General features: G+C 30.8%; 2 protein-coding genes across 4 annotated transcripts; both read left to right on the plus strand.

Moving 5' to 3' along the window:
* The first annotated feature begins 2,885 nt into the window (after window positions 1–2,885).
* LOC145180301 (DNA repair protein XRCC2-like) lies at window positions 2,886–5,551 on the plus strand. Of its 2 annotated transcripts, none has more exons than XM_090080631.1 (2): window positions 2,886–3,107; window positions 4,789–5,551. In XM_090080631.1, the coding sequence occupies exons 1-2, from the start codon at window positions 3,084–3,086 to the stop codon at window positions 5,515–5,517; spliced, it is 753 nt and encodes a 250-aa protein (XP_089936757.1). In that variant the 5' UTR covers window positions 2,886–3,083; the 3' UTR covers window positions 5,518–5,551. The 2 variants fall into 2 exon arrangements, with proteins under 2 accessions (XP_089936757.1, XP_089936758.1); XM_090080632.1 differs by having other exon boundaries at window positions 4,826–5,551.
* A 6,150-nt stretch (window positions 5,552–11,701) lies between these two features.
* LOC145191662 (uncharacterized) lies at window positions 11,702–17,077 on the plus strand. 2 transcript variants are annotated; one of them, XM_080068813.2, is made up of 9 exons: window positions 11,702–11,840; window positions 13,398–13,556; window positions 14,501–14,581; window positions 14,759–14,953; window positions 15,122–15,238; window positions 15,373–15,618; window positions 15,791–15,963; window positions 16,158–16,320; window positions 16,442–17,077. In XM_080068813.2, exons 1-9 carry the CDS (start codon window positions 11,784–11,786, stop codon window positions 16,997–16,999), a joined length of 1,749 nt encoding a protein of 582 aa, XP_079924939.2. In that variant the 5' UTR covers window positions 11,702–11,783; the 3' UTR covers window positions 17,000–17,077. The 2 variants fall into 2 exon arrangements, with proteins under 2 accessions (XP_079924939.2, XP_089935026.1); XM_090078900.1 differs by lacking the exons at window positions 11,702–11,840; window positions 13,398–13,556; window positions 14,501–14,581; window positions 14,759–14,953 and having other exon boundaries at window positions 15,407–15,618.
* The last annotated feature ends 7,169 nt before the right edge of the window (window positions 17,078–24,246 follow it).

Here is a 24,246-nt window from a genome sequence, read left to right on the forward strand (position 1 = left end):
GTTATTCTCACAAATTTTCTATTAGGTTAGGATCAGTTGAATTGCCTTGAGTTTCCTAATGGATTTTGCAGTGTGACATTAGCGCAATCAAATAATTTTGTTTCATTATTAGATAATCAATTATTTAATTGAGGTGTGACTATGCCTTAAGAATAATTTTGTACTGGGCTTGTTTTATATTTCCTTCTACAATTTAGAGGTGCCTAAGTTCATAGCCATTTATAGCCAAAACAACAGTTCTGAAGGGTGTTTATGGTTTTATTACACAAAATTTAGAAATTTTCTATTGTATTTGAAAAAAGAACTTATTGGAAATATACTTTCATTATTATTCCTCTTACTTTGTATCATTTATTCTATATTATGAAGAGGGGAATTTTGTAAACAGAGTTTGTTATGTATTAGTTAATTTACAGATATCTAATTATCAACAGTCAAACTTTTGAATGACTTTTTTGTCTCATTTTGTCTTTCAATATGGGTTTTCTACTTTTGATTCCCAGCCTGAACCTTTTAGAAATTGGGGGAATACTAGTAAAACTGGCATTGCAAATTTTGCTGAGAAAGTATACTTTCTCAGCAAAATTCAAACTGCGAACAGTAACTTCTACAGTGTCCACACTAAAGTGCTAAAAAAGCTAAAAAGCATTTAATTGTAGAGTTGGTTGTAAACCTGTGATTTTTAATTCGCATTTTAGTTCTCATCAACATTCTCATCTCTGGGAGTTATAACTTTTTTTCTGACCTCAATTACCTTGCCTCAGTGCTTTCAATGGGGCTGACAATACTTTTCATTAACCTTATTTATTACAAACATGCCTTTCTATAACTTGCTATTAGCTTAAACAATTCAGGTTTACCCGTTAGAATATCTACTTTAAGAAGAAAATATGAACAAAAGACGTACGTGTTTGTTTGATATATGTTTAATACAGTAATGTAATGTTTTGAATACAAAGAAACTAATATGTTTTGAACGCACCGATAACTCTTTATTCGAAATCCTTCAAATTTGGGTTTTATCTTTTATGAGGAATTTGTAAACATAGGCTTTTGTGTACGAAATATAGTTAATAATACACTTTTGTTCATCCAGAATTCTCCAGCTTAAAAATTTCTTCTTGAAAAAGTATACTAAAATGATGTTTTCCTTAAAACAGTGATCGTTTAAATTACCTTAACAACCAATTTTTAAAACAACGTTTAAATTACCTTAACAAACAACTATTTCGTCTGCAAATTGTACAACTTCTTATGAATTTTTTAAATTATGGCATTGTTTGCAAACATTTTTTGCATCACCAAGCATAAATATTGTTGATATATATATATTTGATATCTTTAAAAATATTAAACCTAGCAGCAAGATTGATGTTAATTTTGTAGACCGCTTTACAACTCGAAAGTGTGTAGCTCTATTCATAAGCTTTGTGCTTTTTGAGTTTTTATCTAAAAAGCCGTTAAATTTATATTTGAAGGTTTATTGCATGTATAATTTAATAATTGATTACATATATAGTGTAATTATTTATTGCATGCGTAGTGTAATTTTTTTTATTTATTTTTTTATTGCAAATTTCGTAATTCAAGCTGTTTTAGACCAATTCTGGATGAATATTTCCATCCGAAAATAAAAAATAGTGTTTCTAGAGGTTGGGTATTTGTAGGTCTGTTCTTTATAAAATTCTTTAAACTCTTTTGGAATTCTTATTTTATAGAATTCATAACCTTTATTCGTCAAATTAATGTTAACATATGTTTTGCTCAAATCTAAGTTCGGTCTAAAATCATACTGAATAATTGAAGGTGGAGTTTTCAAACCGATTTTCATTCATTTCTTGTCATTTTGACACTTAACATTACTTTCTGGCTTTTTTTTTATTTTCTTCCAAAGAAAACCCTTTATATATAATGCTGGTTAATAGTATTTATTGCTTTTCCTCAAGTTTAGGGATAGAGTTAACAAACATCATTGTAACACACATCTCCTTTGATGTTGAAAGCAGTGACAAAGTTAGATTGAGAAAGTGCAGATCATTCTCAATTATAATCACTGAAATTGCGGATGTATTCAATTAGTATTGTGCACATCTGCAACTTGCTGTCAAAGCAAAGTTTGTTGAAAAATGTTTCTGAACAAGTTCCCCTAAAAACCTCAAAATAATTCATACTTAACTTCTGTCGGTTATCTTTACAACATCTTTAAGCTTTAAATTTGCATGTGTTTAGTTCTCTATAAGATTATAATGAGCTTATGAAGTAAAATAATGAATGAAGAATGCTATGTTTAAAATTCACGGTTTAAGAAAATTATTAATTTTCATCCACTATGACAATTTTTAAGTGAGTGTTAAATTTTGTCTTGAAGCAAAAAATGATGAAAATGATGAAAATTTAAAAAAAAAAAAAAAAAAAAATGATGATGAAGATGTTTAAAAATGATAAAAAGTTTATTTAAAAACATTTTTTAATGAAATAAATCGATAAATCAAAGTTAGAGCAACAACAATAAACATCAGAACTAGAATTTAAAGTGTTCCCGTTCTTTAAATGGTTTCCCATTCTTGTTTTAGGCTACTTAATGAATTTATTCGGATCATCACTATTTCTTTACGCATCCAAACTTAAACGATCCGAAAGGATTCAAATCTGGTGGTCAAGCTGGCCAGTGCAATAAATTTATTTCATTTTCTTCCAACATTTTATTATTCGACGTTATTTATATATGATATGTCATTAGTATATCGATTAATTAAAACTAGTTCTAACTGATTAAACAGATATTCAGCTAGTACTGAGTTTTCACAACTTTTTTGACAGTCTCTATACGATTAGTCGATTTTACCGGATAATTTTCCGACAAACATCTTTATTTGTTTGCGTCTGACAGATTTTTCTCGTTCGGATCATAACGAAAATAAACGCTCTAATATAAATCTCTGCATATTACATTTTTTGAAAGTGTAGTACAAAAAATGTAGCTTAAGTACTTGGTATAAGGTCTTCAAGGTGTCTAGTAAAAATCCATTGTTATATGCTATTTACATTGCACCTGATTGTTGAGAACACAGTTTAGATAAACCATGATATCTGAAACAGCGGCTCAGGTAAATAACGAAAATAGTTAAAATGTGATTTGCCACACAATTGTATGAATATTTCCTTATGGTTTTTAATTTATTTTAAAAAATAATATAAATTTCACCATGTTCTTTAGTATTATAATTTAGATCATATATAAACTGTCCATTTCCTAGCTTGTTAACTGGGAAATGGACGTTTTTTAAAGGAAAATTTGAGCTATATTTTGTTCATTTTAGATAAAAGTGTTTATTTTGTATTTTAGAGTGAGGAGTTCAATTAATTTATCTAAAATAGCAAAAAAAAAAAAAATAAAGTCTACTCTTTATAAAATATTTTTATAACTGAATCTTTTTTGATGCGAGAAGAAAAAATATAAATTTATGAGATTAAAATATAGTTATAATTCCATATAAGTTATACTCACAGAAAATAGTAAAATATTCAAGTGTTTACTAAAAATGCTATGTTTAGAATCTTTTATAGTTTTGGTGAAAACATGAGATAAAAAAGTCCTTTAAAAGAACTATTAATTTACATCCACTATAACAATTTTTAATTGAGTGTTAAAATTTGTTTTTTAGTCTAAAAAAGTATATCCACCCAGACATTATCTTAAAATTCTTTACCTTAGAAATATGTTGATTGCTGTATAGCTTATTGACATAACTCAAAGTGTTTTGATTTTCAGGAGAGCAAATTTATGTCCCAATTAAGTCCTAATTATAAAGTTACCTCAAAGTAATTACAAATGATAATTTATTTATTGTAACAAATATGATTAAACATGGGGTATAAATACAAAAATAATTTATGCCAAAAAGTTATGTCAGTATGCTATACAACTATCATTATCATCGCATGCTTTTGTCATCACAAAAACTGGTTTCCTTAACCTTTACATCAGCTGATCTTTAGTTTATATTTTATTAATCAAATATTGTACTTAGTTATTTTTAATTTCATGTCTATGAATTTAAAAAAAAAAAAAAAATCACAAAGTAAACAAGTGAAAGAATTCAATAAAAAGAGAAGGACTCTGCATGTGCTCAGTTATTTGTTCTCAGCAGACTTCAAACAGAAAGTGAAACTTGTTAAAGAGTATGTTAGGTTTATAAAAGTTACACAGCTAGCATTTAGAAGTTATTATTAATAATTGAAGTGCCTACATATCAATCATATGCTTTATCTTCTTCCCTTCTACTAATTGCTAAGCTACTGTTGTTGAAATTATCTACACATTACTTTTTTAAAACCTGTAAATAATTTTAAAAATTTTGTAATAAATTAAAGTTTTCTACACTCTTTAAAAGCTGCAATTTTATTGGGAAATGTATAGCTAGTTAATTGAAATAAAGTTCATTATGTGAAATGCTTTTTTGAAATTTGAATGAAATGAATTGGAATAAATATTGCTGAGCTAGTTTAAAGATATTATTTTTAATATCTGTCAAGACCATATAATGTATTTCAAATAAAAATAATCTAGTAGGTTTTTGTTGCAATCTTAAAGCTGACTATTAGTTTTTAATGTTTTTTTTTAATGCTATTTTAGACTATTTAAATAGATTCCTCACATTAAAAAACCACAGAGTACTACTTTTTAAAATTTATATACGTGTGTGTGTGTGTGTTTGTGTGTGTTTGTGTGTGTGTGTGTGTAATTAATGATGATTTTTTGCATTTGTTTATATTTTTTTCTGTCAGTTGTTTAGTCGTTTGGTGGACAAACCACATTTTTCAGATCTAGATCCAAAGATGTTTTACCAGCAAAGAGATGATATTTATTTACTTGAATTAGCTGCTAATGAAAACTGTGGTAAAACAGAACTTATGCTTCGTTTAATTATTAATACTATAATGCCTGAGAAATGGAACAGTATACATCTTGGAGGAAAGAACTGCACTGCGGTTGTGTTAGATTTAGCTTATAAATTTCCCATGCTTAGACTAATTACATTGTTGGAAAATCAACTTAAGTCTATGATGGAAAGCAAGTCTTATGAATTAAACACTGAGTCTTTTGTACATGATTGCTTAAGTCGGCTTTACAAGTTTATTTGCAATTCTACATTAGAATTAGTAGATGTTCTTAATTACATACCACAATTTATCAATGAAAATCCAACTGTCTGCTTGTTAGCCATAGATAACATCGAAGCATTTTACTGGATAGACAAGTTAAAAGGATTGAGATCATACTCTGCAATTGAAAAAGCACTTAAAGTTTTAGTTGTGGAGTTTAAAATAAATATTATCATCTGCAGAACAACTTTATTTAAAGAAAAAAACGATTTAAAGAAAATATTTGAACTTCCTCAATTTAATTTTTACTTGCTTCCCAAAGGCAACAATGTGTTTGTATGTTCATCAAGAGGTTCTCATAGTATAATAAATACATTCCTTATTGACAAAAACGGAGTGAATTATTTGTAATTTGAGAGGCTTTTTATATATATGGATGTGTATACATATATATATATATATATATATATATATATATATATATATATATATATATATATATATATATATATATATATATATATATATATATATATATATAATGATGTTATTGAAAGTATAAAATCTTGTCAACTTAAAAAATTCGATTATTTGTCAAAATAGATATTTTTGACTTATTTTGAATAAAATGAGTAACTTTTCAGGCCATCCACGTATTATTACCAATATTATTAACTAAACTAGTTGGCTTTGCAGATCTAGTGGTAATATTTTGTTTTTCCTTTGTCAGATCAGAGAACCTTAGTAACTTATCAGAACAAAAGAAATTCAACCGTTTTTCTATTAGAAGCTTGGTCTCTTTATATTTAAGGTAAGGGTCTGCGTATCGTTTCATTTCCATATTGTTATCATTCCGATATGATATCGGAAAAATAAAATCATCGGAATGACGAGAGTTCCGGAACATACCGAGATTTAAACTAACTACAATACCGGTTAAAATTTTTATAACGATATTTTATCGTAGTCATTCTGGTGACACTTTTTTTTTTCCGATGTTACATCCGTATGATAACGATTTAAAAATGAAGCGATACGCAGACCCTTAAATTTTAAGGGTCTGCGTATCGTTATCATTCCGAATGATATTGGAAAAAAAAAAAAGTGTCATCGGAATGATTACGACAAATATCGGTAAATAAATTTTAACCTGTATTGTAGTAAATTTAAATCTCGGTATATACCGGAATTCTTGTCATTCCGATGACACTTTTTTTCCGATATAACGGAATGATAACGATACAGAAATGAAACGATACGCAGACGCTTATTTATATTGATTCCAACTTAAGCTGGAATCGTGAAGCAAAAACATGAAACCTATTTGGTGAACCACATTTGATCTTTCTTTATCAAACATTCCTTGTGGAATTTAACTTTCTGTTAAAAAATCTAAAGTTGTAACCAGTCAAGATAAGATATTGTTTTATAAAACACGCGGTGAGTTTGCTTTTATAAGTAACTCAGGTTCGTCAAATAATGCTGAAAAGAACTGTCTGCTATCTGATCAAATTTCTCTATTGGTCCTTTAAATCTTATTTACTTGCTGTCGAACTTCCCTCATCGTAACAAACATTTAGGCTTAATCAAGCAAACACTGATCTCTTTGCATTGTTACGACTTCGTTGGACATATCTTATAAGATCCTGCGCCTAATATAGCTAATATACGTTCATTTAAAAAAAAAAAAATCTCATTTCTCAAAAAATATATCTATTAAGCTTCTGTATGACCTCGTATTCATTATGGTCGAAGTGGATATTAACTTACTTAGGAGCATGTAGGATTGAGTATGGTACAATTTCGCCTAAATGAGTCCAACCGAATATCATTGCAGTATCTTTTAAATCTAATTTAATAGGAGACAAGGAGCACCAAACAAGGATTGAGTTACTCTTATAGTTTTTTCTTATAGACAATTTGGTGAAATCGTTTGGTGAAATCGTTTTTCTTATAGACAATTTGGTGAAATCATTTTTTTAGTGCTAAACTACCCTCTCGTTTACAAGATAAAATAGGTTCTTCCATTTCCTTGTAAACAAAAAAAAAAGTAGCGTAACTCAGTGGGTAGAAGGTAATAGCTTGGTTTTACTTATATTAAATGCGCTTTTTTGGCTCAAGACCATTTTTTTAAGACTAATTGTTCGAAACATGTTATTTTTATATAACTTCGACAATCCAGTTTTTTTTCTGCACGTGAAACTTTATGTTGATTTAAAAAAGGATTTTTAGTTCAAAGTTGACCATATCTTGGTTTAGGTACCATTTAGATATATGATTTATAGTAAGGGGAAGTGAGCCTGCTCACCTCGAGGCATAACAGGCCAGTAACCTGTTTTGATTCACCATTTCCTAAAAATGTCACTTAGTAACGTGATATGAAATGAGAATATAGTTTTTTGTTGCTTACCTTTTTAATATGTTGTAATTTGGTTGTCTTCTTGTGGGAAATCCAAATGTTTTTGTCCTTTCGACAGCAAAAGAAAAATGTGTCTCATTTGGAAAAAACGCTATTGTAATGTTAATACAATCCAACATTTTTTCGCTTTGAAATTTTTACAAAAGGTTTAAAGTGATTTTCATATTCTATCCACGATTCTGATTACGAATGAAGCAGTTGATCTACCCAGATTCATCAAATTTTCATGTTGTATAATGATTTATTTATTATTGTATATTTGAAAATATACAATAAAAAGCTATCTTTACCCAAGAATGTCCGAATATGTTTTTGATGAGACTAACTATATAGGGCTATAACTAAGCCAGCAAAAATTCGCATTAATTCGCACTAAGCCAGAAAAGAGCCATCATTCTCTCATCGACATGCCCCAGATAGCAGTGATAATTTCGTTTTATGATTTTAAATCAGTTTTTATTTCGTTTTTGCTTATCTCATTTCAGTTTTAGCTTCGTTTTCGTTTTGTAGCTAAGTTTAATTTTCGTTTCTATTTCGTTTTTGAATTTTAATTTCAGTTTCTATTTCGTTTTTGTTTCAAAAAAAGATATTAAGCCCTACATTCAATAGTAGACAATGAATCTGCAACTTGTTAGCTTTTCATGAGTTTGCGAGTATATGGCCCCATAAAAACTGCTTCCTTAACCTTCGCCAAAGACAATATGGGGTCCTTATTTATGGGATCCTTAATACCTAAGTATCCTTTATAATTTCCATTGGTTCGCCGTCTTGGTCTAAAGCTTAGACGAAGTTTTTGAACAGTACTAGTTTCCGGCAGGATAAACAAGTGCCACATATCGGATATTCTGAGCACCCGACGTTCTATTTGCTTGCATGAGCCACTCACTCTTGGTATAATAATCCTCTCCCACAGTGAGAAGATACAAGCATACTTGGTGAAACCTCCTTGGATTCCTGTCAAAATTCCAATGACTTTCAGATCCGAGCAAACTCTCCATTGAACCCTCTCATAATGGACTAACTGTAAAATAGACTTCATAGTTTCATAGGATTCCTTCACTGCTATTGTGTACGCTATGGGGATAGCTGGATATTCATTGTTCACATGTAGAAGAACTGCTTTCACACTTTAAAGGCTGCCAGCAATAAATAACAATCAATCATTCTCTTCATTCGTATGGATGCCTATCTTCGACAGCAGACCTTCTATGTTGAAACAATAAACAAAGTCTCTGTTTTCACTTCTCTTGAAGTACTCCAAGTAAACCATATCCCTTGTTTTGTATACTGACGTCTTCGATTCCTTTGCCAACACATAGAACTCTTTTAGCATGGATCCTACCAAAAACACATCCTGTTTTGATAATCCAAGTTTTCTTACAAACAGTTTCTGACTGTGTTTGTGTTTGTGGCTGTGTTTGGCTATTGTCTTAGGCTTATTATCACACAGGCATTCCTCGTCTTCATTGTTATTGAGTTTGTTTAAAACCTGAATCCTTCTCATCATCACTAATAACAACGCAGCGTTGGCACAGGGGGGTGGAACTTATTCTTCTTCGTATAGTTTCGGTCTAATTGCTTATGACAAATCAGAATAGACAATGCAATGAGCAGTCTTTTTACTAAATTGCGCTATCTTCGTCAACCAAAAATAACAATCAGTAACGTGATATTTTTTTTCACTCTGTACCATAGGGATTGAAAAACGCAATTTTTTTCAGTTTTCCATTAGACCATTTGGATAAATTAGAGACATTTTATACACACATTAAGAGGTGTAAACGTCTTATCTTGATCTCCTAGATTCAATTTGAATTATTATTATAATGCACAGCTCTGATTTTCGAAGTAATAGACATTTAAAAATAAATCCACAACAAATGTAATTAAAATGGTCTGGATTGTTAACAAATTTACGCCCTTGGGACATTGTGTAGTTGTGTAGTCTCCATGGAACATTGTTTAGTTTCTAAAACAGTTAATTTTACCAATATTATTATAATAATTAATTTAAAAATTGTTCAAAGCTTTTTATAAACTCACATGAACCACGATAATTAGTGAAATTTGTCAACTTTTACAAATTAACACAAAAGGTTAGTCATTTAAACAAACATAAAAGCATACACATTTAATTGGGATTATTTGCATAGAACAAGTATTTATCTTAGTATCGTTCTAATAAAGCTTAATTAATGAAACAAACTGCTTAATTAATTGACAGAGGTAAGTAAGTATATATAACATAGAATTAAAAATACCACCATTTACACTTGTTGCATACATATGTTAGAAGCTTACATTTCTGTAAATTACAGAAAATTCTGATGACCTAGGCTATCAAACATATACTTTTCTTTCATCTTTCATCGTGTTCTACAATATTTTGATATGTATGCTTTTGAAGAAAAATTCATGTCGGTCAAAGTTATTTGTGAGCAGTGAAAAGCTTAAAGAGTCTTCAAGTTATGACTTTTAACATAAATCACGGACAAAAATAAATTGGATAAAAAAAAAATCAAGATGTCATTAAGACCTCTAGATATAATTACATAAAATTACTCTGAAGACGAAGTCAATTCTAAAAAAGTGAATACATATTCAATTTAAAAAATAGATAGAAATAAATAATAATACGTATGTAAAAAAAAAAAAAGGGGAGAAAGAGAAAATTGAAATATTAACTAGTTATTGCTCAATTAGATTCCTTGTTTCTAAATATATACATGTGTGGCATGTATTTTTTAATGTAAATTTCCGGATTTTAAATAAATTTCCCTTTTTCTACTAATTTTATAAAAACTCTGAAAGAAAAATTAAATTGGTTTTAAAAAAAGTCAGCTTCTTTGTTTATACAAAATGGTTATATTTATTTGACTAGCTAGTTGATAACTGATCTCTAATTTTTTTTCTTCAGAGTAAGTTACATCTGCTGGATAGGGATGCTTCATTAGCTCCTGTATCATTAATTTCTCTTCATCATTTATATTTAGACTAGCAAGAGAGTTAACAAAAACATCTACAATTTACTACTTATGTTTAAAAAACTACTTGAGACTTCTACATAGCTTTTTTTACTTTTTCTAGACATAGCTACTTTCAAACCTTTGAGATAATTATATGGTGTCTGTGTCATGATTTGAGGAACCATGGATTTTTATGGACATAGTTTCAGATCAGTACCTTTTTAAAAAATACTTTTGATCTCTTTGTACTGTGGAGATTTTCAGCTCAGTGCTTCTCTCTCAATCCTCCTTTGTGTCTCATCCCTTTTTCTTGTTTGTCTTGATTATTGGTGCAAGACCTCAAAAGTTTATTTAAAATAATAATACATATAAAAATTTGACAGCTTTTGGTCAGAAAAGAATATTAACCTGAAATTAAAACTTTTAATGTAAAAATTATTTTCTTCCTTAAACTGTAAAAACTAAAAAACCTTTACACTTTACAATATGTTACATTAGTTATGCTTGCTTGATCAATTTGAGTTCTTTGTAAGCAAAAAGTTACTTTCTTTTGAGCCTTTCAATCTTATGCCTTATCTTTCATCTTTCCAGGAAGTCATTTTGAAAACCAACTCTGTTCCAATATTCTGTACTTACTTTACTCATAAGCCTCATATTTCCAGGGAGTTAACATTTAAGTTGATTTAAACTCTTCTGCTGAAGGCAACCAACATTAAGCTTACTTGAAAAGGTGCTTTGAAAGTATTATATAGGACTATATACTTATTATATACCCATTCCTCTGTAACTGTGACTTGGAAAGCTCTGCCTCAGGTTTTCAAAAAGATTTTGTGATAATTTGAGTTTTCTATTAAAATCTCCAAATCTCCAAATTTTCTGTATTCCATTCCATACTTGCCAATTTTTTATTTTCTTTATAAAAACAGTTCAAAATCAATAACTTGCAGTTATTTTTTAAGTTTTTTACTAGAAAATTATATTTTAAAAAACCCTCAAAATTACATTTGGTTTCATGATTTAATTTGGAACCACAGTTTTAAAAATGATGTTTGAACTGTTGTAGTTTTTTTTCTTCTAATTAAATGCTCTCAAATGGATAAGAAAAGGTAACTCACCAAAAAACTTTTTAAAGATAGTTTTTTTAATACTTTATCATTTAAACCACTATATGTTTACTGCTATTATAATCTACATTCTTTATATACTTGCTAGGTTTTATGTGTTGATGACACTTAGTAACAAATCAATTATAACAAATATAATAACAAAGATTTAAACTTTGTTCATTGAAAATGGTTGAATCAGACAAAAATAACACAGATGTTAAACAACTAAATAAAAGTGAAAAAGTATGTATTTTTTTTTTAGCAAAGAATAAAGTAAAATATCTTTCAAGTTAAAACCTAAGGCTAATTTTCTAAAGCCCATTTATGTAAATTTATAATTTTTATTATATGTATGTGTGTGTTTGTGTAAAAAAAAAGAAAGTCTAAAATCAATATCTGCTGCACTTCTAATTGGTTTCATTAACAGCCAGAGCAAACTATATACAAGTTTTTTTACACCAAGTAAGACATCATAAAAACATGCAATTATGCAATTGTTTTACAGTTACACAGTGTTATTATAAAACATTAGCATAATTGCATGTTTTTGTGATGTTTGTTATTATGCAGTTGAACAATCTACATTAATTTATAAATTTAAAATTCATACTGTGGTCTGGCTTAATGTTAAATTTTCTGTTGCTATGCTAGCAAAAGTTTACTAAGTTAGGAAGTTAATGAAAGATTTGACTTTCTATTAACATGTTCATTTTCAAATTACTTTTTTTCTATATTATTCTACCTTAGAACCTGGATGACTGCTTTACTTACATATACTATTCTACCTTAGAACCTGGATGACTGCTTTACTTACATTTGAGGGTGGTCAAAATGACTTTAGGTTGCAATAAATGTAAAGTACTCACATGCTGCTATGAACAAGAGAACATCATATTACATGAGGTGTTTGTCAGAAGAGTTGGTTCTTTTTTATTTAAAAATACTTCTGAAACCAATTTAATCCTTTTGCTTTAGAAGAACCATCCTAATATTGGCAACTTTTAGAAACTAGATATTTCTTAGCAACAAAGATTTTAAAGCAAACTCAAGTTGCTTTAACTGCTGAGTCAGCTTCCGGAAATATTGATTTCAAGTATTTTCTCTATGGGACAAATGATAATTGTTATTACAAGCTCAGCAGTTCAAGGTCTAGGTATGGTAAATGATTGGGCAAGCCAGGATTAACTCTTTTTCAGGATTTTAACAAAAAGATGATCATAAGAGCCAACTTTAGTCCCTATGCAAAATCATTTTCAAACAATATTGACAGTTTCCTGGCTACCCCCAAAATAAACATGGTGGAAAGCATTTGAAGTTTTTTTGAAGCTGCCTTTTTTTTCATAGTCGAATAATTGATAATTATTACCACTAGTAAAAACTGCTAACGATTAATACAGATAATAATTATTAAGCAGTTGTAAAAGAATTTTATGTAATCTTAAACCTGCTTAAGTTAAATTAAATATTATAATTGTATGCCATTTATGGAGCTAATCTAAATCACATTTTTTAATAGATTGATTCTAAACCATGGGATTGGTTTAGAATCATCTATAAAAAGCTACAATCGTGTGATACAGATTGAATTCCCATGTTAAATGTCAAACCCAAAAGCCCTTTCTAAATATTTTCCAAAGTCAAAAGTTTTTAGCACAATTCATTTTTGTGAAACCTAATAGGAGGGTTGCAGATGATGATTTTTATTTTTACTTTCTTTTGCTTATTATAATTGCTGCCCTAATATTCAAATATGTATAGATGTATAAATGCATACAAGTATATGTAGCTATATATATTTAGATTATGCAGTCTGTTGTAAAGCTTTTTGTTCAAATGTCAACTCCAAACTATTCAATGCCATGGCAAATGAAACGACAACAGCAATCTAAAGGCTCTGGTTTTGTGATTTCAAAATGCAGAATACTTACAAATGCTCATGTAGTGGCATATCAAAAATCTGTAAGTATAAAGTATGCTTCTGACTATTATTGGAAGAAGTTAATTGTAAACTAAAATAACTTCTGTTTTTAACTTCTCAAGTTGCATAAATGATTATCAAAATTTATTTTACAAATAACTTTATCAATAACTTAATCAACAGTGAAACCATTAATAAAATCTTAATTTTTATTATTATAGTGGTTAATGTTAATTAGATGCTTGTTTGCATATGCATATTTCATATAATGACAATATTACATTTAGATAGTGTTATGCAACAATAAGGTTAACCCGCATTGTTTTATTTTATGTGTTAAACATAAAAATTTTTTGGATAAACTTTGTTATAATTCAAAAATGTTTTGAGTCATTCTTTTTTCTATCTTTTTGTGGAAAATGCTAGAAGTTTATATAATATAAAATATGCTTTATTAAGTAACTGTTCTATGACAAATACTTTAACATATCAACAAATGCAATTCTTTATTTTCTATAAAGTGCTAGACTTCAACATGAGTTATCCTAAACAATGCTGAGATAGATTAACCACATTGTTGCACTATGCCACCTTTTTAGTCTCAGCTTTTCATCTATGTTTTTTAAAGCAAGTTAATATTGAAATAATATTTCTATATTTTAAAAGTCAAGTATCAGTATTTGAAAAAGAAAAACAGAGAATAGAAAATGATCACAAAACCACAATTTTAATCTACATTATTGACTATCATAAGTAACCACTTTTACAGGTGTCAAAATTTATAAATGTTCCTCAGAATGTTAAAATGATTTAATAAATTATAAGAAAAAAATAGATTAGTTTTGTTTATAACTATTTTATTGTTAAACATTTTTCTGTTTCGGTACAGTTGATATTTTTTAAGTAACAATGTCAAGAATCATTTACCTTGTTTGTTGATTTTTTTTTTATGAGAATTTTTGATGATCATGTCTATGATATTTAGATTCATGTACGAAAGCATGGTGATGCTAAAAAGTATATTGCACATGTAATACATGTTGCACATCAGTTTGACATTGCAATGGTTAGTAATACTTTTTGTTTTGCGTGTCTTTAAATGGTTAACACCATCTGCAAGGACATGCAAAAGGAAATCTATACCACAGAGGTCTCATGACAGTGTTTCCTTACCATGCCACCTGTTACATTGACAAAAATTTCTTTTAGTTTTTAATTTTTTAAAGTTTTAAACATATATAAGGTTGGAGTGGCTGATGAAACATTTTGGGAAGGGTTAGAGCCGTTACAGTTTGGTGATGTTCCGCACTTAGAAGAGGATATAATTGTTGTGGGTTTTCCAACTGGAGGAGATAATATAAGTGTTACAAGAGGAGTAGTTTCAAGGGTTGATATACAAAGATATTCTCACTCTGGAGCTCATCTTCTATCTATCCAAGTATGTTGTATTTTTTGAGGAGTTTCAATAGTGCACATTACAAAAGTGTTTGTCTATAGCATGTGTTATTTACATTTATACTGTGCTACACAATACTTTTTCAGTTATTACATTCTACATTACACTTTTTTTTATTTTGCTATTATAAATCTTATCTTTTATATGCAGATTGATGCTGCAATTAATGCTGGTAATAGTGGAGGGCCAGCTCTAAAAGATGGTAAAGTTGTTGGTGTTGCATTTGAGACTTTGGACAATGCTGAGAATATAGGATATATTATACCTGTGAGTTATTACATTTATAAAGTTTTTGAAATGTTTTTATTCCATTTTAATTATTCTCCTACAGCTATTAATTTCCAATTTTTTTTTCAAAGAGTAACTGTTTTTTTATTTTTTGTTGACTAATTTATCTTTAGACACCTGTAGTGAATCATTTTTTAACTGATATAGAAAGACATAATACATTCACTGGTGTGTGCAACTTGGGTATACGCTGGCAACCCATTGAAAGTCAACATATGCGCAGGTATTTTAAACTTGCAGCAAAAGAAACCGGCATCCTTATTTCCACTACATTAAAACTTTCATGCAGCTATGATTACTTACAAAGAGGTGATGTGTTGATGTCTCTCAATGGTGTGAACATTGCTGATAACGGAACGGTTGTCTTCATTTGCGTAGTTTAATTGAACTTACTATTTATCTTGTGCTTTGTGTAAAAATCAATTTTGATGACAATAACGTAATAGTTGTCCATTATACCATTTTCAACAAAATCAGTCCGGAAAACAGTATCCTTTAATTAAGTGTTAGTCTTTTAATATTTTCTTTTAGGTTCCTTTCCGTGGTAACGAACGTATATTGTGGAACTATTTAATTCACTCCAAGTTTCCAAAAGAGAAGGTTCAGGCTACAATCTGTCGGGCTGGTGAAATTAAAACTGTGGAGATTTGCTTAACTACTTTGCCTTTTCTTGTCCCAACACAGCTCTATGATACTAGACCAAGGTAATTTTTAGTTTAAGAGTTAAAATGTAAAATATCTAAGAGTTTTCTTGTAAACCCAGATGTTTCACTTCATAAAGCTGACAAAAAACTCAATAAGAAAGTCAAAAATGTTTGGAATGCTTGGTAAAATTTTATTAAAAATTTTTTTTTTAAATCTTATACTACAAATTAAAGATTTTTTGTTTGTTTGCTAGTTATGTTGTGTATTGTGGGTTAGTATTTGTGGCTTTATCTCAGCCATATATGCTGCATCAGTACGGGAAAGATTGGGGCAGAAAAGCTCCCATACGTCTTTGTGATCGTATTTTATATGGGGTGCAAGAAAAGAAAGATCAGGAAGTTGTAATTCTTAGTCAAGTATACATTTAAATTATTAATATTATTTTTTTAAATAATGCGTTTAAATTCTTCAGAACTAAATATGTTCATACTTGAAATCTTTTTAAAATTATTTTAACCTCTGAAAATTTTTTTAAAGGTGCTTGCTTCTGAGTTAACAGCAGGTTACGATGGATATGCTAACCTTCAGCTCTACCGAGTAAATGGTATTCCGATTCTCAACTTGAAACATTTATGCCATGTCCTTGATCAATTAACACTTCCCTATGTTAATGCGCATGCTGATGATAACGTAATAGATTTTACTAAACCAAGACTGTCTTCATTAAGCGAGATTACTGATTCTTTACAAAAAACAGATACTTTGTCATCAACGTTTGAAGAAGTAAATGACCGAGAAGAATCTCATCTTAGTAGCAGCCAAAATACTGAACTAGAACAAAACACAAGTGAATGTATAAAAGGACGCAAAAATAAAGCATACTCTGAGTTCACATCAGAAAGTGAGAACTTTTATTACGACGCCGGTGATGACCCACTATTACTGGATTGCACGAACTTTGTGCACTTTGAACTCGATAAAGATAAAGTAGTAGTATTCCACATAGCCAGTGCTTACTCGAAAAACTCTGAAATACTTTCTCAATACGCCATAAGTTCGCCACGCTCTGATGATTTACCCAAACAGCAATACTAGATCCCTTAAAACAATGGATTGAATAAAATCAATAATTTTACAAGTATAAATACTCTAGTAAATATTTTGTCAATTTCATATTGTTTTCTTTTTATTTGTATATCAATCTCTAAAGTATACGAGCTTGAGTTGTAAACTGAGGACTTTAGACACGATAGCGGATCAAAATATAATTTATCGCCAATTTATCAAAGACAAAAGCCGTTTGAAGTTTCTATTTTAAATTATGAGCCATTTAAGCCATGTTAGGTTATTATAAGATTTAACATAAGTTAAACCTAAAATTGCTAAGTAGGAGGACTGAAAGTTACAGTTTACGCTTAAAAAAGTCTTTCAAAATCTAAACTCATTTTCGATACTTTTAAGGCATTTTTTACACCACACTAGCTGTTCGGCCTGATGTAACTTATGGAGATTGTTAATAAAGCTTTCAACTGATTTATGGAGATTATTAGTAAACCTGATTTATTTTAATAAAGTAACTAAGATTATAATTTTTTTTAGCTTTGTATTTTCCCACAAACCACTGCGACAAATCTGCTCCACGCTGTTTCCTCCGTTCTAGTAATCTTCTAGAGAATTTTTTGCGCGTAGTAATCTTCTTTGTCAGAAACTTAACTTTGATCTTTTATTTACTTATATGAATAAAAGTTTTTTTTTATGTATTTAGTAATAGTCAGTTTCAAAAGTGTAAGACACAGTCTCTAATGCGGTTGTTAGCTTAGAATTCGGGCGTAACCAAAACACATTTTGTATATCTCGAACACTCAGTTCATGGACCCTACCATATTTTTTCTTTCGCAGACCGCCTATAAGTAGTCAAAATAAAACTGATGTTTGAATCCACTCTGTGGGCCAGGATTAAAAAATTCAGCACTGACACTGGTACAACTGCTAACTACTCCTAAGCAATATCTTGAAAGAGTATGATATGGCATTAGATAAAGATAGATCAGATTGCTTCTTTTATTGTCTCGGAAATCACTGAAGGGTTCTTTTTGAAGTTGGCGAAATATGTTAACTAGAACTCATGGTTTTTCGATATTAACTCTCTCCGTTAAATTATGATTATGCTAAAAAATTCGATTGCTTTCAAATAGAATTGTGACTAGTTTATTTTGAATAAAATATATTTCAGTTCTACAAAGCTTTTACAGCTAGGGGAATGTTTTACGCCAAATATATATGAAAATGTATAGATACAATTCAGTGTCAGTTCTGTCGAGTACAGCTCATTTATAAAAGATGTTGGCATCCAAGTGTGACAGCAATTGACTGGTAGAAAATAAAACTATCATTGAGCACCAACTGTAAGAGTACCCCTGACTCCCATTTATACAAGGCCGGCTTTTTTGTTGTCATCAGTATCTTCAACTAAATATTTAGGTTCCAACATTAACATGCGGTCAGGAATAAATTGTTGATGATAAACTTACCAAAGAAATTTCTTTTAAAACGAAAAGATCTTTAAAATCTGCACCAAAAAGCTGCTAAAGAAGTAGGTGATGACGTCACTTAAGCAGGGAATGATGATGCATTATATTACAATCAAATTCTTGTAGCTGGTTAAAACTTTTGACTGAGCCCTCGTTATTGAATTAATTTTTAAAAGATTCTCTTCTTGCATCCTGAGAGTAATTTTGTTTGTTTTAGAACACATCACTACTAGGATTTGCGGATTCTGGCGCATTGATACTTTTCCTACACTTAAGGAATTGTAGATGTGGTAGTGTAATTAAAATGTAAAAGTGTGATTAGATTGTGTGAGTCATTGGATTCTGGCGCATTGATACTTTTCCTATACTTAAGGAATTGTAGATGTGGTAGTGTAATTAAAATGTAAAAGTGTGATTAGATTGTGTGAGTCATTGGATTCTGGCGCATTGATACTTTTCCTATACTTAAGGAATTGTAGATGTGGTAGTGTAATTAAAATGTAAAAGTGTGATTCATCGTATTTCTGGGGCATTGATCCTAGTAATATATAGGTAAAAGGCGGTTCTGACGCAATGATATGTCGGTATAGTTGAAGCTATTAATCTAGAATGAGTAAATAGTAAAAAATTGCTGTAAGCTATTCCAGAGCAAATAGTTGATCATAATCCATAAATGTAAAAGAAGGTTTTAGTTTGTAGTGTCCAATAGCCAAGGTGTGAATACCGTCTTCTAAGATGAATCTTTTGTCGTCGTTAGCGCTGAGTGCTACTTTGTTGAATTCTTCGGTGTAGACATTGTGAAGATGGGAACGGATAACGTTCATGGTGGTGAGCTTTTCTGTCTTGTTCATTAAACAGTCTTTATAATCTTGATGAGTGATGCGATTTTCAGCAACGCATTTCTGAATGCCTTTGCATTTTCTGTGATCTTTTATTTCATTAAAGATCTCATAGGAGTAGAGTTTCGGTCGAAGCCCGACAAACTCTTTAATTTGTTTGCCAGCAGTCTCGCCCTTGAACATTCCGATAACTTTTTTTTTTAAACCAACCTTAAGCCCAGCGTTTTGAATGGCGGGATGATCTTTAGGAAAGTCGCTCGTGTCAAATTTTTCAAGTACGTCATCAGCAATGTCTTGATAAAAATCTTCCGTTTCTATTTCGTAAAAGAGCGAGTCAGTGTCGGTCATGAGTAATTTAGCGCGATCTCCGTATTTAGGCTTCATGTAGTCGTAGTGCTGTTGAAACATGAGAGTTTTGCTGATGTCTAGGATGCTCATTCCCAAGAAAACAGGCTTGTCGTAAAAGACACTTGTTCTTTTCATGTGAACCGCGATTAGGTTTTCATCAAAAATGGTGTTTCGATCATATCGTGGACTTTTGGATAATTTTAGAGCATCTTTTCTCGTGGTGGCGAGTCTAACATCAACTCGTTTTAGAATATTCTCCATGGTCTTCCCAAAGACAGAGTTGTTCATGAGCTTGAAAAATTCCTTGTCAGATTCATTTTCAGCTTTTGCTCTTAATCCAGTGTTGAGGTCAATGTATTTTTTCATAAAAGGTTCTTCTTCAAAGGTGATGCCACGATTAATTTTTGTGATGACTAATCCCATCCGTTCATAGAGTTTTAGATTTTCATGATGAACGACGTATTTTTCTTTGTTGTTTAAGTTGGGAACAAGCTTATCTACTTTTTTAATGGTCATTCTTTCAGGGGCTAAAGGATAGTCATTATGTAAATCGTGAAGACTTTCAGGATAATCCAAGTCCACTTCGAGAATGCAAGGCATGGATTTCCAATTTAAAAGTTCATCTTCAGTCATCCATCTAAATCCTCTAACAGGAAGAGGTTTGCACATAGCCCATCCATACAAATTGTTAGCGTCTAAGTATTGGATGAATTTTGAAGGTTTTGATGGATCGTAGGAATCGCCCATGTATTTGTTATTGGCAGTTCCATGTCTGTTGGAGATCATACTGATTCCACCACGTACACCTTTTCGTACCATGTTGAGCATATTATTATCGGTTAGAAGTTCTAATCGAATTCCAGTTAATTTTAACATAGCGTCCCAAGCCAAACCAGGAGAGGTGTAATACCAAAGTGGATCAAGACCGTAATGTTTCAAGCAAGTGTCTCTGAAATCTTCAAAAATGTCTGCAAGTATCAACACGTCTGACACGTTGTACAGTTCATGATAGTTTTTAAAGGTTTTACAGCAAAATACATCCCAAACGTTTTTCGCATGCGCATAGTCTTCATCTTTTGCTGATTCATCTTTCAGTTTTGAATGAAATGCTTCAATAGGAGGTAATTGCGTATCTGAAAACTTATCAATCGAGTCCACCCAGTCATAAGGGTAAATGCCTTTTTTCCTTACCAAATCAAACTGTTTCTTTTCGGGAAAATATTCAGCTACGTTTTTGCACTGATTATCGGTGAGATTTTTAGATAGTTTTTCTAAACCGAAGGGTAAGAATCTGATGCTGTCAATAAACCTCATTTCTTTCCACACTTCTCGAAGTTTACCTTTCTTATCAGTGAATTCTCTCACTTTGATTTGCTTAGAGAAGCTGATATATTTTTCTTCATTGGTGGGTATGCAATTGAGTTTCCCACCTAATTTTTTAATAAACAAATGAGCGTCGTAACCAGACAAATTGTGAAAAACGACAGGTATGAATTTTGGAAGTTTATAATCCAAGTTGCATTTGTTATGAGCAGCTCCTCGATACTTTCCGGTCAAATGGCAATGGTCTAAGACTTTATCACCGTTAAGATCTTTATTGCAAATATGACATAGAGTTGCAGCCACAAAATTCTTTTTATCCTCCTTATTCATCGCTCTCTTTTTTATTAAATCAATCTTGTCGAAAATCTTTATAAGGTCTGCTTCAAGCATATTTATAAACTTTTGGGCTACATCGTCATCATCACTTTCAGCTGTGTACATGACTGGTTTTTCTTTGTATAGTTTGTCGTTAAAGCATTTGATGTAATAGCAGAAGGAGCTCGGAACATGCTTTTGATATTGTTTAGTGTATGACTCTTTCGAATTCGGTGTGCAAGTGCCTTGGTGAAACTTTCAAAGTCAGCATATACGACGTATGGAACTTTCATACTCTTTTGGTAGTTTTTAAATTCAAGGATATTTTTCCCTTCTTCAGGAAGATCGATTCTCATTGGTGCATTATCATAACAGTCTTCTTGGTGTTTTTGAAGCTTTTCTTCCTGCTCATAACCTTGCAAGCAATTTCTGCAATAATGTTGTTTTCTTTTACCTTTTGATGTTTGCGTAGATAACAATCGACTCAAACTTTTAATCACGCAATAATGTTCTGTGTCTCCGTTTGTAATATACAACAAATCAACACAGTGATTTCGATCAGCAAATTCAGATATTCGCAAAGGGTAAGGTTTTTTATTTTCATACCCAAAGACGTTAATGCTAATAGTTGGGTTATTCTTTTCAAACGTGTCGATTTTATGGTAATCCGCAGGAAATTCAGTTCCTTCCCAATTCAGCTCTTCAGATTTTTTAATCAAGTCTTCATCAATTCTTTCGTTGTCTCTATTTTTAAGATTCAACGCTCGAGTGACCGACCATTTAAAGCATTGATCGTCATCGTTTTTCATGTTGATGATCGCCTTTTTGTCTTTCAGCTCTTTAGACAGCTCAATATAGGAAGAACCGCTGAGAGGTTCATAATCAATAAAGTTAATGTCCATTCTTAAAATCTTAGACATGGTACAATTAGATCCCAACTTATTGTATTCGACACTACTTTCCAAGACTTTTTCTTCCATTTCGCTCATTAACTCTCTTACATCTGTAGCTGCTAGAATAATCTCTGATCTTGATGAAAAGGTTGCTTCTCGAGTCACTTCTTCACCAGTGATGATGCTCACAGATTTCATTTCACACGTTAAAATAATTCTTACTTTTGTATTCCTTTCTCCTTCCATGGTTTGAATGGCAGACTCTCTTACCAAATTAAAAAAGGATGCAAGGTCTTGATAACGAGAAGAAGGCCTATAAGAAAATTGTCTAGCAGCTCTCTCCGCTGAATGTTCAGTCAACTTGAATTTTATTTTATAAGGTTTTGACGCAGGATGTTTATACACTGTTCTTAATACAAGTGATTTGATAGACTTTATCTTTTCATCGATTTGTTCCACTGATTCGCTTACCTTCTTCTTGACTACTTCAGGAACGTAGGGTTCTATCCATTCTTTAATATCATTAAACTTATTTGCAACATATGACGTCACACTTTTTGCAACTGCCGTCAGACTTGAAAAAAATGAAGGTCTCTGTGGAATGACTGGTTTTGGTGTCATGACAGGTGATGAATCTGAAACAGGCTCATCAAGAATTGGTCTTTGCAAATGAATTGGTTTCGGAGCAATAGGAGGTTTTGACACAACAGGTCTTGGTGGAATGATTGCTGGTTTTGGAGCAGGTATCGGTCTTGCCTCAGTCGTTCGTCTACGAGTAGAAGCAGCGAAAACTCTAGGAGGAGCAGCAGGCTGCAAAGCCATTATAAGTTCCTCCTTTCTCATTTTATAGTACCCTTTTATTTTTTGCTCTTTAGCAATTTCTTTTAATTCTTTCACCGTTTTGTTTTCCATTTTTATATAGTAAGATTTTTATTTATATCATTTTCAAATTTTTAAATTCAATATTGAATTTAAAAACTTCTCGCGCTAAAAATCTCATATTTGTATCCATCCACTACTTTTCCATTTCGTCTCGCAAAGTACTGCCAGCTATGTCTCGTCTTTTTCTTCGATTCATAAGCAGACTTGTATTCTACCACATCACCAGTATCAACATTAGTTATTCTCAAACCTAAAGGATTATTTCTAATTAAACCAAGTCTCGCATATTTAGGATCAAGAGGTTTCTTTTCTTTTTTCTCATTTTTTCTAGGTCTTCCAACAGGTCTCACCTCTTTCGAGTTTTCCAAAAATGCATCTTTACTAATCAAGTTGTTTTCAACCGCAAGCATCATGAGCGACATTTTATTGTCAGACGTTTTGGAAACACCATTTTCTTTCAGTAATTTTTTCAAAAGCTTTCTTGTGTAAGTCATCTTTTATTATGCTAAGATTTTATTTAAATCAAATTCGATTTTTTCATTTCTGACATCTGAAGAATCTTAAAAATCACTTGTGATTTTCATGGATCCAAAGTATTTTAAAATTTTCATACACAATGTCTTTGAAACCGAGTGAATGATTTAAAATTGCGCTTTTTAGCTTTCCAGAAATCTTTTTTTTCTCCTCGAAATCGCAATCCAAATCAAGCACATACTTGTCAATCATTCTTAGCTTTTCTTCTTTAGCCAAACTTTTCCAAGTACTGAGATGTTCTTTGATTTTCTTTTCCATTCGTGAATATTCTGTCTCACCACTCCATACAAGTCGGTAAAGCTTGTCTCTCTCTTCATCACTGTACTCTTTTGGAATATTAAAATCTCCGTTTTCAGTGACGTAAACAGATTCACGAAAAACACCTGTTTTTCCAAATGCAAGAAGCTCAAGATGTCTTTTTTTATTTGCGTCAGTCTCTTTTATACTACATTCTAGAAAAAGCGGAAAAAACTGTTTCATTTTATTCTTCTTGTAACCGATTTAATCCATTTTGGATTAATGAAAATCTAAAGATTTTTAAGATCCTTTTTCGGTCTACCCACAGGTCGCTCTTCCTTCACGTCTTTAATCCATTCGTTTTTATCAATCAAGTTGTTTTCAACCGCAAGCATCATGAGCGACATTTTATTGTTTGACGTTTTAGAAATTCCGTTTTC

Source organism: Hydra viridissima, unplaced genomic scaffold, assembly GCF_058129835.1.
Source record: "Hydra viridissima isolate aposymbiotic clone 2 unplaced genomic scaffold, HvirCarnegie_v1 scaffold_2, whole genome shotgun sequence".
In the NCBI taxonomy this organism is placed as follows: domain Eukaryota; kingdom Metazoa; phylum Cnidaria; class Hydrozoa; order Anthoathecata; family Hydridae; genus Hydra; species Hydra viridissima.